We start from the raw sequence: 16,682 nt of genomic DNA, 5'->3' as shown, positions 1-16,682 counted from the left end.
TATTGTATGGAAAGTCATAAATGTACAACATAAGCAGCAAGTCCAAGTATACTTCCCTTGGGCACACCTAAAGTTAATGCTACATTTTGCGATGACTTTTCATCCCGGATAACATACTGTGTCCTTCGTACTACCAAAAAAGCCCCAGTCCAGTCAGTTTTATTTGATATCCCATCATAACTAGGCCGACAACACTGCCAGCATACAATACCCTCAATGGTAGAAATATGAAACTCCCCTCCCAGTGGGTTGCTGCCCACCGTTGATCTCAGCCTGCTGTCAACTTTGCTGTGAGCATATTCTGAAAATAATGGGTTTTATTGTGTTACCGAGTGCTAACAGAATGTAGTCGCCTACAGCGCCTCACCTGGCCTCGTGATCGTGTCGGTTAGATCTTAGACAACTGGAAAACTGTGGGCAGTTCAGATGAGTCCTGATTTCAGTTGGTAAGAACTGATGGTAGGGTTAAAGTGTGGCGCAGACCCACGAATCCCTGGACTCAAGTTGTCAGCAAGGCACTGTACAAGATGGCGGTGGCTCCGTATTGAAGTGGGCTGTGTTTACATTGAATGGACTTGGTTCTCTGGTCCAACTGAACCAGTGATTGACTGCAAATGGTTGTGTTCAGCTATCTGGAAACCCTTTGCCAACTTTCATGGATTTCATGTTTCCAAGCAACGACGGAACTTTCATGGATGACGATGCGTGGCCCCCATTACTCGCAATTTGTTTCAAGAACATTCTGGACAATTTGACTGAATGATTTGGCTACCCAGATGACCCAACATGAATCACATCGAGCATTTATGGGACATGAGAGGTCACTTCATGCTTGAAATCCTGCAATGGAAATACTTTCGCAATTATGGACAGCTGTAGAGGTGACATGGTTCAAGATTAGTGCAAGGGACTTCCAGGCAAAAGGAGCTCTTAGATGATATTTGAAGGTATCCCACAACTTTGTCGCTTCAGTGTAAATAATTCTTCACCTGTCAAGTGATCTGCAATCTTTGATGGCAGATGGAAAACCATTTGAACTTGAAATTTCTGGAGGACCAACCTTGAGTGAGAGGTTGTCAGTGAATGAAGGAAAAGCTAAAGATTTTTCTGGTGTAGTGCCCTTGTCTAATTACTGTTATTTTGCTCTGTCTCATAATGCCCTGTTGATTTACCAGATAGATTATCCCTTTTTCTTAAAGACTACTTTTAGATGGATGAGCACCTTTGGCAAATTTCCAGAACCCGAAACTCTGTTTACTCCATCTGTAAGTGCGTTAAGTACCCTCACTGTTTCCAACAAGTGACAAGCGTAATCATAAATTTGTTCAAAAATGTGTGTGAAATCTTATGGGCCTTAACTGCTAAGGCCATCAGTCCCTAAGCTTACACACTACTTAACCTAAATTATCCTAAGGACAAACATACACACACCCATGCCCAAGGGAGGACTCAAACCTCCGCCGGGACCAGCCGTACAGTCCATGACTGCAGCGCCTTAGACCGCTCGGCTACATAAATTTGTGTTACTGGGCTTATGGTAAAGTGAATGATCCAGAGAGTCATTGTTCCAGAGTGTCATTGTTCCACCAGAATGTCCAAGAACGACAGATAACCAAATTTTTAAGTTTGTACAGAAAGTTCTGGCTGAAAATAATGAATTATATAGGAATAAAGGAGATGACTCACCCAAAGGCTGAAGTGCTGTGTCATCGACGTACTCCCACACGCAAGGTACAGAGCTTTACTTTGCTAGCTTTCGGAATGGAATTCCTTTCTCAAGCTGTACGAGAAGAGAGAGAGAGAGAGAGAGAGTGTGTGTGTGTGTGTGTGTGTGTGTGTGTGTGTGTGTGTGTGTGTGTGTGTGTGTGTGTGTGCGCGTGTGTGTGTGCGGGCGGCCGCGCTCGTACACACACACACACACACACACACACACACACACACACACAACATAACATGTAGACCACCAAAACAACCAGATTCACTGTTTGGTGGGGGACAGCGAGTTACCTTAGGTCAGCTACACAAGGTCTGGGTGCCATGAGGGGTCAATGAGGAGCAGCACTGGGAGTAGTGGTGGGGTTGGATATTGGCCATGGAGATTATGGGAGCAAAGGATAGCTCCCATCTGTGTAGCTCAGAAAAGCTGGTGGTGGTGGGGAGGATCCAGATGGCACAGTGTGTGAAGCAGCCATCGAAATCTCGCATGCTGTGCCACCGGGTGGTCCACCTTCTTTTTGGCAAGTTTGATGGTGGCCGTTCATTCTGATTGACAGCTGGTTGGTTGTCATTCCAAGGTAAAACACTGGGCAGTGGTTGCAGCAGAGCTGGTATATAATACGGCTGCTTTCACAGATGGCTTGGCCTCTGATGGGGTAGGATAAGCCTATGACAGGACTGGAGTAGGAGGTGCTGGGCGGGTGGATTGGACAGGTCTTGTATCTGGGTCTTCCACAAGGGTATGATCCCTGTGGCAGGGGATTGGGGGTGGGAGTGGCATAGGGATGGACTAGAATGTTGTGGATGTTGGGTGGGCGGTTGAACACCACTTTGGGAGGGAATGGAAGTATCTTATCTTGGGTAGGATGTCCCACATTTCAGGGCACGATGTTAGATAATCAAAGCCCTGACGAAGACGTGGTTCAGTTGTTCCAGTCCAAGGTAGTATTGGATGACGGGGGGCTTCTTTGTGGTTGGTTCTTAGGATGTATGTGAGGATCAGATGTGTGTGGTGATATAGTGCAGGATCTGGGGGGAACTGCCTGAGTGCAGGTACTGTTGGTGATTGGCGGGTGAGGTGTGGATGGAGCCATCTCAGAGGAGGGGATCAACATCTGGGAAGGTGGCACGATGGGAGGAGGAGGACCAGCTGAAGTGAATGGGTGAAAAGGTGTTGAGATTGTGGAGGAATGAGGGTAAGGTGTCCTGGCCTTGGGCCCAGATTATGAACATGCCATCAATAAACCTGAAACAGACCAGGGGTTTTGGATTTTGGGATACTGGGAATGTTTCCTCTAGGTGGCCGATGAAGAGGTTGTTGTAGGAAGGTGCAATGCGAGTGCCCATAACTGTGCTACAAATTGTTTGTATAACTTCCTTTCAAAGGTGAAGTAGTTAGGGATTTTCCTGCTGAAGGAATTGTCTTTGCTTTCTGTGGTGGCTGAGTATCAGTATGTTTCCACTGCTTTGACTGTTGTTTTGTTTCTGGGGCACAGTAGTGCACCCATGTTTCATCTGTGGTCACAAACCAGTGCAAAAAATCCTATATGTTTCTCCTAAAACAGGCCAAACATTGTTCCGATATGTCCATCCTCGTGCGTTTTTGATCCAGCATTGAGAGTCGCAACACCCATTTTTGCAGATAATTTTTTCATTTCTAATTGTTCAGTTAAAATGTGAATACTCTTTCAGGTGACATCTGGCAAGCATGAGCAATTTCACACACTATCGATAGCCAATTCTCCATGACAATTTTGTGCACTTTTGCAATGATTTCTGGAGTAGTGACACATCTCTACCGGCCACTGCGTGGATCATCATTTGAGCTCTCGCAACCAAATTTAAATTCATTGGTCCACATGGCAACAGTTGAATATGAAGGAGCAGAGTTCCCCAGTGTATTCTGGAAATCGGCATGAATGAATGTCCTTTGCTTTCGTTTAGGAAGTACTTAATCACTGCTCGAATCTCTATTCTCCCCCCCCCCCCTCCTCCATCTTTGCAAATAACTATGCAGGTACAATAACCAAACCATGTCACCACCACAGCTCTCTTCCAAGAGCACTGACATGGCTTGTGTTTACAGGCAACAGTCCAATGAATATCACGTGAACAACTCATTGTGTTAGTGCTGACCTCTCGTGGTGATTCCGAGAACTTTCCAAACCGTCCCCGGGGATCGTCATGAATCAATGTGACTTGAGTGTAATTATTGTCTTTGAATAAAAGTGTCAGTTTTGTTTATCTCATTGTGTAGGTCTTCGTCACCCTCTGTACTGTAGTAGTTTTTCTATATGGTCAAAGTTTGATTGAGCTATGTTACTTGGTAGTGATACACCATGCACAACTTACTTTCATTCTTAAGGTTCACACTCTGATGGTTATCTTTCTGAAGATTTGTCATGTGAGTAATTTGTATCATGATACAAATATAATGATTTGTTTATCTGAGCATGCCTTAAAATGCAGGCAAAACCTTTATTCACCAGTGGTCAGTCAACAAATTGGTGAGCAGGTACCTACTTAATGCTAGTCACATTCATGTTTCAGAGCTAAGTGTATTCTGTTTATAAATGTGACACATTCGAAATACACACTTAATACTTTGTCCGTTTTTATATACCTACAGGAAGAACAACTCAGGGCTGAAGAAGAAAGGAGACTGGAGGAACAAAGGTGAGTAAAACATTAAATCTCTGCACTGTATAATAGTGAGCTGCTGGCCATGGAAATTATCTGGTATTCCAGTAAAAATCTGTGATGGAAAAACAATAACAATATAAACTAGCATGACTGCTACTCATGACACACAGAGGTGATGGTGAGGGGCAGACAGGTGCATTTAAAAGACATTATTCACATCTTGGGCAAAATCTTTCTTCAGATGTAGAGAGAGAAAAAAGAAAAACAAACACACACACACACTCTCACTTGACGCCACCTCTATGTGATGTGTAGCTGTCTCACTTGTGTTATTGATCTAAGAGTCACACTTCAAAGGAAGTTTACTTCTTCTCCACTGTGGTGTAAGCAATACATAAAGCTTTTGTCTACTTTTATTGTTCACAAGAATTGTGCGTACAATGGTGTGGTTTGAATAAATGTAATGTTGCTGATAGAAAAATATAGGAATCATATGTGCTTGTAGGATTCAAAAGATCCAAAAGTACAAATGCCGAATGAAAAGAAATATGATTGGTAAAAAATTGCCGAATCAGTGCAGGTCAGACTAAGGTCATGAGAAAAACAACTTTGTTAGATTGTTGCAAATACCAGGTGGGAGTGAAATGAATAAGCACAAGCTTTGTATTTCTTCCAGAATGAAATTTCCACTCTGCAGCAGAGTGTGCGTTGATATGAAACTTTGTGGCAGATTAAAACTGTGTGCTGGACCAAGACTCGAAAATGGGACCTTTGCCTTTTGTGGGCAAGTGCTCTACCATCTGAGCTATCCAAACACGACTCACAAAGGTCCTGAGTTTGAGTCTCGGTCCGGCATGCAGTTTTAATTTGCCACGAAGTTTCATATCAGTGCACACTCTGTTGTAGACTGGAAATTTTATTCTGGAAATATCCCCCAGGCTGTGGCTAAGCCATGTCTCTGCAATAATCTTTCTACCAGGAGTGCTAGTTCTGCAAGGTCTGCAGGAGATCTTGTGTAAAGTTTGGAAGGTAAGAGATACGAGGTACTGGCAGAATTTTTATTTATTCTTATTGAAAAGGAGAAGCATACTAAATTTCCTTGAAAGTAAACAGCCACAAACATGTGTGCATTACACTGATTAAAATGACAACATTATGAAAAGGTTAGTTGCCACTCACCAAAAAGTGGAGATGCTGAGTTGCAGGTAGGCACAACAAAATGACTGTCAAACAAATAGGCTTTCTGCCAAAAAGTTCTCTCTCTCTCTCTCTCTCTCTCTCACTCACTCACTCACTCACACACACACACACACACACACACACACACACACACACACGTGTGCAGCTCTCGCACACAATTAAAAATATATGAAAAACTTGATAATTCTTGTTGCTTACATCCCTGGCAGCTGTAATTATGTGGTGGACATATCATTTATGTTAGAGGTTTTTGATAAATAAAAACTGTGTTGCTGATTTCATAAAGTGGCCCATGTGTTAGGTTGTATGTATATATCGCACTTCATTAATCATTGTTATTTACATTATCTTTCTTTTACATACCTTAGCAAAATATTTGAAGAGCTTCACATACGTCACTGCAGGCATCAGAAACTGTGTGAGGTACAGCAGCTATTGAAATGTAATACAATCACTAACATAAGTGACCTGGTTACTGATAACCATTGTATAAATGCTAGTTTTCTTTGTGCTGTATTTGCTTCAGTTCACTCAGTCACAGGCCTAGCAAAAGATCTTCGGGCAAAATATTTTAAAAAAGGTAACTGCAGCTAATGGGCTTTTAGTCCATGCATGTTCTACCTTCTACAGATTAAAGGGTTTTAGTTGACAAAGAGATTTCAGTAGACAGTCCCTTGTGAGGACCTGACTGCAACTGCCTTCTTTCACACTGAATGATTTTTATACAGCATCAGTATTCTGAATCTATGGTTACTTCTTGATTTTCTTAGTGACTTTTTCAAAACCATACTAATGTCTTCAGATTTTGTCTCAGAGCTCTGTCTCAGAGCGCTGGTTGATTCAGTGTTCTTTTACAGGTGTTCCCTTTTCAGTCACCCTTTTGTTTTATTAGCAGGAAAAGGCTGCACAATAGAAAACAATGTTTGGAGAACTTAGGACCCAGCATATTGCGGAAGTCAGATGAACCTCTTACCTGACAGAATGAAGTGGAGACGTGACTAGGGCGGCACACCAAAGAAACAGGAAAAGGAGGCAGTAAGAGTGTACACTCTGCTATCCCTACAAGTGAAGAATTGTCACCCACTACACATCAAAATGAATGCACCGTTCATAGCACAATTAAAAGTTTACCAGAACACAATGTTTGACAGTGCTCCGTACACACCATTAGTCCCATGAGATTTGTTCACAGTGTACTGTTTATTAATCCATGTTTTTTCATGGTAACCATGGTTTTTTTAATGCACTGTAAGACCTGATATTGTCAGGCGGAGGAGATCCGACAGATGTCTGTTTATTTGTTAAAATGTTTGGAAGTCATGATCAGCCATCAGCAGATGTGTGAAAACAAACATGAAAATTGTCTTTCATTTAATGTTTACATATCAAACTTTAAAAAACATACACGTTTACAAATTATTAAAAAATAAAAATTTCAAAAAAGTACCTTGCCTACTAAAGACTCGGTACTTATGTACAGTGTTGTCCACAATACAATTGTATAAGATGCATAAGACAAAACAACAAGAAGCTAGAGCCTGGAATGCGCAAACTGGTGACAGGAGGGTAATATCGTGGCACGGATAACGAGGTGTGGTTCTGACCATTGCATGGAAGTTCACAGCTCGTCGCCAGAGGACACACGTGCTGGTCACGTGACTATACAGAGCTAGCAGCAGCCTGCATCAATCGTCCAATGCTGCTAGTCGCATTGCAAACAGTGACATGGAGGAGTCAACAGAAGACCAAGATGGCTCCCTTCTCATTCACGCTGTGCAGCATGAGACAACAGTGAATGCCCAGCATTTCTCGCAAACGTTGACCACCCTCTGCCAAGCGATCAAATCAAAAAGACCAGGCAGTCTCACCTGTGGGGCCGTTCTGCTCCACGACAATGCAAAGCTTCATACAGCCAACACAGTCTTGGCATTCCTGCAGAAATTCAAGTGGGAGGTCCTTGGCCACCCTCTATATAATCTGGACCTCTCTCCCTGTGATTACACCATTTTTGGTCCCCTTAAAAATGCTCTGGTGGGCAAACTATTCATCTTGGATTGACAACGTGTCCAGCTGTACATGTGGAACTGGTTAACACTGCAGCCCCGGGAATTGTAGGAGACAGCTGTTGGTGTCACAGTGGGAGAAGTGGCTCAATACCCAGGGTCAATACTTCTAACATGCTGTAATTATGCCTCTGGCTTGTTTCATTTTGAACACCTCTCATAAGTAAGATCTATGGAAACTGACAGAAAATTGCATATCCGTAGATCTAGAAAACATTGTACATAGATACTGATTCTTTAGTAAGCATGGTACATTTTCTTACTATTTTTGTTTCAATAATTTTTAATTCATGCATGTTTGTCATGATTTGTTAAGTGTACATTAACTGAAATACAATTTGCTATTTGATTTGAAGGTCATTGTTGGTAACCCAAAACCGGTAATCATCCAGTTGCAATTTTATTTTTTACTGCAATCAAGACTATTAAACTTTTTAACAAATAGTGTAGAAAGTCTTTATTGTGCATTTGTCATCTTGGTTTGCACACGACGACTTGTTTATTCTGTCACCTTCTAAAACCCAACCCCATAGACAGAACAATTTGTCTCGTTTTATATTCAGAATGAATTTTGGGTCTGCAGCACAGTGTGGACCGATTTGAAACTTCTTGCCAAATTGCCTGTAAAAGGCGAAGGTACCAGGTTCAAAGCCCAGTGCGACACGCAGTTTTGTTATACCAGAATGTTTCAATTGGTCTTAAAGTTCTCTTGCCAGCACCAAGTCTAATTCAGTGCAACAAAAGCTGTGACTTTTCTCTAAGTTGGTATATCATTTTATTGTTTCTAATGTCGCATAAATTGCTGCCTAATAACTAATTTATCCATATTGCCAGTGGGATATATATAGAGCTCACTTTGCTTCTTCTTCCTAGGTAATAGGTACTTGAATCCCCTTCCACTGGGATCAAGTCCTCTGTGGCAGAAATGATACACCAATGAATTAAATTTGTCCTGCGTGTTCCATCACCTTTTCTGTGAACACTATTGTTCACTTCTTATCAACAATAACAAATTTACTGACGATAATAAGAAGTCATCACTGCTGCACACAAAGATATTGTCTGCACTCACTTTTGGTGCACTGCTTTGAACTGGAACTTCCCAGTTACATGACCAAGTTAGTCCCTACTAAGCCCGAATCTATTGTTTGCTATGTTAAGTAATAGAAAGTGCAGAAAAGGACAACAACATCTAAATATGCAGTACAAAATACAAGAATTGAAAAGTGATCATCCATTCTTTAGAAGCTGGATGTCGGAAACGACAAATTATTGAAAGTATGTTGCTTGATTATCTTCATACGTTGTTTCTGTCATTTTTGAGCTATTCCTTAGTTCTTTTGCCATTATAATGTTCTGTTATTCAGTTTTTTTATGACACATTCTTTATATCCACCCAAAAACAGGCCGCAGTTGCAGATGATATTACTTGTATTAAAATAGCTTCTAGTCACTGATGCCAGTTGACCTGGCCAAACAGAAATGGATTTAGTTTATCACAATGCCTTGTACAGAGTTCTTTGTTGCAGGGTATATATTTTACTTTTGGTTTTTAGTGTTACATAATGTATAAACTAACTTTGAAGTTGCTTTGCCCTTTCTTCACGGTTTAAAGGTTTGAAGTTGCACATACTGTATATTAATTATAAAAATTAAAGTACCTCGATGTGTTCCAGAAAACGCGAGGAGAATGAAGAAGCTATGCGGAAGCAAAAAGAGCTGTTGGAAAAGGAGGAGGAAGAGAAGAGAAAACTAAAAGAGAAAGAAGATGAGGAAAAGAAGAAGAAAAAGCGACAAGAGGAGGAGGAAGAGAAGAAGAAGCGAAAGCAACTGGAGGAGGAAGATAAGAAGAAGAAAAAACAGCAGGAGGAGGAAGAAAGGAGGCGGAAGAAACAACAGGAAGAGGAGGAGAAGAAGAGAAAGAAACAGCAAGAGGAGGAGGAGAGGCGCAAGAAGAAAGAGGAGGAGCGGAGATTGCGTGAGCAGGAGGAAGAAGAGAAGCGGCGGAAGAAGGAGCAGGAGGAGGCAGAGCGTCAGCTGAAGGAGGAAGAGGAGAGGGAGAAGAAGAAGAAACAGCAGGTGAGATAAAAGTTTTAGCAAAGAACAAGTGAATAATCTTTCATGTGGGATGTTCATGGGGTACACAGAGAGTAAAGAACAGAAAACAATTCTGGTCAGTATGAGGGGTGACAATAAATGTTGTAATCACCACCTTAAATCCCCCGCTCACCAAAAGTGTTAATTAAAAATGTACAATTACACCTCATAAATTATCTAAAGGTTGCCACCACAAAGCTGTGTGACACTTCTGCATTTACATAAACAAATATTTGAAGTATTTATTTGTAAGTACTTGAAGTGCTTCTTTGTGGCTGAAATTCTAGCCATGTAATTTTTCACACTATTGTATGGGAAATAATGTCATATGCCTAGGCCACGACTAAGTTTGACTGAAACCTCAACATTCCCATTTTAGACTCCACAGGGAACACAACAGTGAGTCTTGCATCGCACCTCAGCGAACGTGCATCTCAGTAGGTGTTAAACTCAGTATTCATTCTTCGTGTGTGTACGAAAGATTACCAGAATCTCCCTATTTATTCATAGTGCAGTGACAAGAGTTCAGCAACATATATTGGTATGATATACACCATATCTATGAAAAACTTGCACACTACTATGCTTTCTCAAAGAAGCCTATACTTGCTGCACTAACTGAAGCACTTCCACTTCCTTCTGAAATATGGATTTTGAAAACTGAATGTTTCCAAAAAGAACCAAGACACTTCCATTAGCATCATTTCACTTAAAACATTCAACAGTTCATCCTCTAAATGCAATGCAGCCATCTGAAGAACAGTTGGAAGTCATTAATGGGGAGTAATAATAGGATGTTTTAATAATAGTTTAGTGGTTGATAGCTGTATTAAAAACATATTCTACCGTATCGCCAAAGAATTCTCAAAATGTCATCTAGAGATAAAATAGCTTTCAAATTTTGATTTCAAGGCAGAGAAGGATACCTCTTAACCAAAATCTGGAGTTGCTTACAGAAGTGTGCGGAATTGGACTTTGAGATTGTGTGGACCCCATAGCAATATGATGTTTCTTGTGGAAATTTTAAATGAAGTATAGGAAGTCATTGAGATGATAGCTTATTATTTTGCTACACCTGTTTTTATTTATTTATTTATTTTTTATTTATTGTTCCGTGGGACCAAATTAAGGAGAAGTCTCCATGGTCATGGAACGAGAACCTTCTCGATAACTTTAGCAAACACCGATGGCATAGAAATAGGTCTAAAATTGTCAACATTATCAATGTCTCCCTTTTTATAAAGTGGCTTCACTACCGAGTACTTTAATCGGTCAGGAAACCGACCACTCCTAAAGGAAAAGTTACAGATATGGCTGAGAACTGGGCTAATATACATAGAACAATACTTCAGTATTCTGCTAGATACCCCATCATATCCATGAGAGTTCTTGGTCTTTAGTGATTTAATTATTAACTCAATCTCCCTCTTGTCAGTATCATGGAGGAGCATTTCCGGTAACAGTCTCGGAACAGTTTTTTCTAAGAGCGCTATATGATTCCCTTTTGGGACTAGGTTTCTATTTAGTTCACCTGCTATATTCAGAAAGTGATTATTAAATACTGCACATATATGCGGCTTATCAGTAACACGGACATTCCCACTACGCAGTGATTTTATATCCTCGACCTGTCTCTGCAGACCAGCAACTTCCTTTACGACTGACCATATGGTTTTAATTTTATCCTGAGACTTAGCTATTCTATCTGCATACCACATACTTTTTGCCTTCCTAATAACATTTTTAAGCACCTTACAATACTGTTTGTAATGGGCTGCTGCATTTAGGTTTTGACTGTTTCTAACGTTTTAATATAATTGCCACTTATGTTCTACAAGATATTCTTATCCCTCTAGTCAGCCACCCAGGCTGCCTGTTTGTGCTAGTACCCTGTTCTAAACGTACTAATGGAAAGCAATTTTCAAAGAGCATGAGGAAAGTCTTGAGAAAAGCATTATATTTATCGTCTACTGTATTAGCACTATAAACATCTTGCCACTCTTGTTCCTTTATAAGGTTTACAAAGGTCTCTACAGCAACTGGATCAGCTTTACTGAAAAGCTGATGACTATATTTAACACGTGTTGCAGCATAAAAATCTTTTAAAGTTAAAATTTGCGCATCATGATCTGAAAGGCCATTCACCTTTTTGCTAACAGAATGCCCTTCTAGTAATGAGGAATGAACAAAAATGTTGTCTATGGTAGTTCTACTGTTCCCTTGCACTCTCGTTGGAAAGAATGCGGTTTGCATAAGATTATATCAATTAAAGAGGTCTACCAGCATCCTCTTCCTTGCACAATCACTTATACAATTAATATTGAAGTCACCACATATAACTAACATGAGACTTCTTATGTAATCGTTTTAGCCTTATGTAAGGAGCAAAGTTCTTTTGGTAAATTTCAGATAATGATCTGAAGGTAAGCTCATATTAATCGTTCACTCTCGTAAGTCCCTCGATTTCGGGCCAATGTTAAGTTGTCTCTGATGAATTATTGTAAACATATTATTTCTGTGTAAAACATTGTCCTGTGATTATGGTACCATATACAGAGGACAACCAGTCCTAGTATTTGAGACTAACGACATATGTGTGTGTGAACTTGTAACCACACTGATCACAGTATTGTCTGACGGTTGAAGTTGGGTGCACTGATAAAGCTGCCGGTAATGGCTGAAGCCATTTGACTTCTATTGAAAAAGCTACTTCTGCTGCACTGAGTGTGTCTGAATGAACAATTAGTAATAATGATTGAACAAATGGCTAATAATTAGAAATCTCTCTCTCTCTCTCTCTCTCTCTCTCTCTCTCTCTCTCTCTTCCCTCCCTCTCTTTTCCGCTGTCTACCACCCCCAATGTCTGAACTATGCTATGAATGGTTTCATTCACAATTTCCGTCCAGGACTTTGTAGTCCTGGTTGTTCTACTGTTCCCTTGCACTCTCGTTGGAAAGAATACGGTTTGCATAAGATTATATCAATTAAAGAGGTCTACCAACATCCTCTTCCTTGCACAATCACTTATACAATTAATATTGAAGTCACCACATATAACTAACATGAGACTTCTTATGTAATCGTTTTAGCCTTATGTAAGGAGCAAAGTTCTTTTGGTAAATTTCAGATAATGATCTGAAGGTAAGCTCATATTAATCGTTCACTCTCGTAAGTCCCTCGATTTCGGGCCAATGTTAAGTTGTCTCTGGTGACTACCAACATTAGCTTTCAGTACTGTTTGCTAATACATTGCAATTATTGTAAACATATTATTTCTGTGTAAAACATTGTCCTGTGATTATGGTACCATATACAGAGGACAACCAGTCCTAGTATTTGAGACTAACGACATATGTGTGTGTGAACTTGTAACCACACTGATCACAGTATTGTCTGACGGTTGAAGTTGGGTGCACTGGTAAAGCTGCCGGTAATGGCTGAAGCCATTTGACTTCTATTGAAAAAGCTACTTCTGCTGCACTGAGTGTGTCTGAATGAACAATTAGTAATAATGATTGAACAAATGGCTAATAATTAGAAATCTCTCTCTCTCTCTCTCTCTCTCATCCCCCCCTCTCTCTCCCTCTCTCCCCCCCTCTCTCCCTCACCCCTCTATCTCTCCCCCCCTCTCCTCACCATCTACCCCTCCACTCACCCCTCTCCCACCGCTCCCCCCTCTCCCACCGCTCCCCCTCTCCCACCGCACCCCCCTCTCCAACCGCTCCCCCCTCTCCCACCGCTCCCCCCTCTCCCACCGCTCCCCCCTCTCCCACCGCTCCCCCCTCTCCCACCGCTCCCCCCTCTCCCACCGCTCCCCCCTCTCCCACCGCTCCCCCCTCTCCCACCGCTCCCCCCTCTCCCACCGCTCCCCCCTCTCCCACCGCTCCCCCCTCTCCCACCGCTCCCCCCTCTCCCACCGCTCCCCCCTCTCCCACCGCTCCCCCCTCTCCCACCGCTCCCCCCTCTCCCACCGCTCCCCCCTCTCCCACCGCTCCCCCCTCTCCCACCGCTCCCCCCCTCTCCCACCGCTCCCCCCCTCTCCCACCGCTCCCCCCCTCTCCCACCGCTCCCCCCCTCTCCCACCGCTCCCCCCCTCTCCCACCGCTCCCCCCCTCTCCCACCGCTCCCCCCCTCTCCCACCGCTCCCCCCCTCTCCCACCGCTCCCCCCCTCTCCCACCGCTCCCCCCCTCTCCCACCGCTCCCCCCCTCTCCCACCGCTCCCCCCCTCTCCCACCGCTCCCCCCCTCTCCCACCGCTCCCCCCCTCTCCCACCGCTCCCCCCCTCTCCCACCGCTCCCCCCCTCTCCCACCGCTCCCCCCCTCTCCCACCGCTCCCCCCCTCTCCCACCGCTCCCCCCCTCTCCCACCGCTCCCCCCCTCTCCCACCGCTCCCCCCCTCTCCCACCGCTCCCCCCTCTCCCACCGCTCCCCCCTCTCCCACCGCTCCCCCCTCTCCCACCGCTCCCCCCTCTCCCACCGCTCCCCCCTCTCCCACCGCTCCCCCCTCTCCCACCGCTCCCCCCTCTCCCACCGCTCCCCCCTCTCCCACCGCTCCCCCCTCTCCCACCGCTCCCCCCCTCTCCCACCGCTCCCCCCTCTCCCACCGCTCCCCCCTCTCCCACCGCTCCCCCCTCTCCCACCGCTCCCCCCTCTCCCACCGCTCCCCCCTCTCCCACCGCTCCCCCCTCTCCCACCGCTCCCCCCTCTCCCACCGCTCCCCCCTCTCCCACCGCTCCCCCCTCTCCCTCCTCTCCCCCCTCTCCCTCCTCTCCCCCCTCTCCCTCCTCTCCCCCCGCTCCCCCCTCTCCCCCCGCTCCCCCCTCTCCCTCCGCTCCCCCCGCTCCCCCCTCTCCCTCCGCTCCCCCCTCTCCCTCCGCTCCCCCCTCTCCCTCCGCTCCCCCCTCTCCCTCTCCCTCCGCTCCCCCCTCTCCCTCCGCTCCCCCCTCTCCCTCCGCTCCCCCCTCTCCCTCTCCCTCCGCTCCCCCCTCTCCCTCCGCTCCCCCCTTTCCCTCTGCTCCCCCTCCCTCCTCCCCCCTCAACCCTCTCTCTCCTCCCCCCTCAACCCTCTCTCTCTCCTCCCCCTCCCCCCTCAACCCTCTCTCTCCTCCCCCCTCCCCCCTCAACCCTCCTCTCCTACCCCCTCAACCCTCTCTCTCCTCCCCCCTCCCCCTCCTCCCCCCTCAACCCTCTCTCTCCTCCCCCTCCCCCCTCAACCCTCTCTCTCCTCCCCCTCCCCCCTCAACCCTGTCTCCTCCCCCCTCAACCCTCTCTCTCCTCCCCCTCCCCCCTCAACCCTCTCTCTCCTCCCCCTCCCCCCTCAACCCTCTCTCTCCTCCCCCTCCCCTCAACCCTCTCTCTCCTCCCCCCTCCCCCCTCAACCCTCTCTCCTCCCCCCTCCCCCCTCAACCCTCTCTCCTCCCCCCTCCCCCCTCAACCATCTCTCTCCTCCCCCCTCTCCCTCCGCTCCCCCCTCTCCCTCTCCATCCGCTCCCCCCTCTCCCTCTCCATCCGCTGCCCCCTCTCCCTCTCCATCCGCACCCCCCTCTCCCTCTGCTCCCCCTCCCTCCTCCCCCCTCAACCCTCTCTCTCCTCCCCCCTCCCCCCTCAACCCTCTCTCTCTCCTCACCCCTCCCCCCTCAACCCTCTCTCTCTCCTCCCCCCTCCCCCTCAACCCTCCTCTCTCCTCCCCCTCCCCCCTCAACCCTCTCTCTCTCCTCCCCCCTCCCCCCTCAACCCTCTCTCTCTCCTCCCCCCTCCCCCCTCAACCCTCTCTCTCCTCCCCCCTCAACCCTCTCTCTCCTCCCCCCTCAACCCTCTCTCTCCTCCCCCCTCAACCCTCTCTCTCCTCCCCCCTCCCCCCTCACCCTCTCCTCCCCCTCCCCCCTCAACCCTCTCCTCCCCCTCCCCCCTCAACCCTCTCTCTCCCCCCTCAACCCTCTCTCTCCTCCCCCCTCCCCCCTCAACCCTCTCTCCCCTCCCCCCTCAACCCTCTCTCTCCACCCCCCTCCCCCCTCAACCCTCTCTCCTCCCCCTCCCCCCTCAACCCTCTCTCTCCTCCCCCCTCAACCCTCTCTCTCCTCCCCCCTCCCCCCTCAACCCACTCTCTCCTCCCCCCTCCCCCCTCAACCCTCTCTCTCCTCCCCCCTCCCCCCTCAACCCTCTCTCTCCTCCCCCTCCCCCCTCAACCCTGTCTCTCCTCCCCCCTCCCCCCTCAACCCTCTCTCTCCTCCCCCTCCCCCCTCAACCCTCTCTCTCCTCCCCCTCCCCCCTCAACCCTCTCTCTCCTCCCCCCTCCCCCCTCAACCCTCTCCTCCCCCCTCAACCCTCTCTCCCCTCCCCCCTCAACCCTCTCTCTCCTCCCCCCTCAACCCTCTCTCTCCCCCCCTCCCCCCTCAACCCTCTCTCTCCTCCCCCCTCCCCCCTCAACCCTCTCTCTTCCCCCTCCCCCCTCAACCCTCTCTCTCCTCCCCCCTTCCCCCCTCAACCCTCTCTCTCCTCCCCCCTTCCCCCCTCAACCCTCTCTCTCCTCCCCCCTCCTCCCTCAACCCTCTCTCTCCTCCCCCCTCAACCCTCTCTCTCCTCCCCCCTCAACCCTCTCTCTCCTCCCCCCTCCCCCCTCAACCCTCTCCTCCCCCCTCAACCCTCTCTCCCCTCCCCCCTCAACCCTCTCTCCCCTCCCCCCTCAACCCTCTCTCTCCTCCCCCCTCCCCCCTCTCTCTCCTCCCCCCTCCCCTCTCAACCCTCTCTCTCCTCCCCTCTTCCCCCTCAACCCTCTCTCTCCTCCCCCCTCCCCCCTCAACCCTCTCTCTCCTCCCCCCTCCCCCCTCTCTCTCCTCCCCCTCCCCCCTCAACCCTCTCTCTCCTCCCCCTCCCCCTCCCCCCTCAACCCTCTCTCTCCTCCCCCTCCCCCCTCAACCCTCTCTCTCCTCCCCCTCCCCCTCCCCCCTCAACCCTCTCTCTCC

The 16,682-nt window shown here is 47.0% G+C and overlaps 1 protein-coding gene across 7 annotated transcripts in view; it reads left to right on the top strand.

Annotated features, from left to right (window-relative positions):
- LOC126108973 (GRB10-interacting GYF protein 2) overlaps nucleotides 1-16,682 on the top strand; it is a 187,277-nt gene that overhangs the window by 108,014 nt on the left and 62,581 nt on the right. For all 7 annotated transcript variants that reach the window (XM_049914372.1, XM_049914373.1, XM_049914374.1 and 4 more), the window contains 2 exons: nucleotides 4,346-4,392; nucleotides 9,299-9,701. In XM_049914372.1, coding sequence (XP_049770329.1) covers nucleotides 4,346-4,392; nucleotides 9,299-9,701 — 450 coding nt within the window. The remainder of the gene's footprint in view (nucleotides 1-4,345; nucleotides 4,393-9,298; nucleotides 9,702-16,682) is intronic.

This window comes from Schistocerca cancellata, chromosome 11 (genome assembly GCF_023864275.1).
Source record: "Schistocerca cancellata isolate TAMUIC-IGC-003103 chromosome 11, iqSchCanc2.1, whole genome shotgun sequence".
Taxonomy (NCBI): Eukaryota; Metazoa; Arthropoda; class Insecta; order Orthoptera; family Acrididae; genus Schistocerca; species Schistocerca cancellata.
This window is presented reverse-complemented; position numbering and strand designations above follow the sequence as displayed.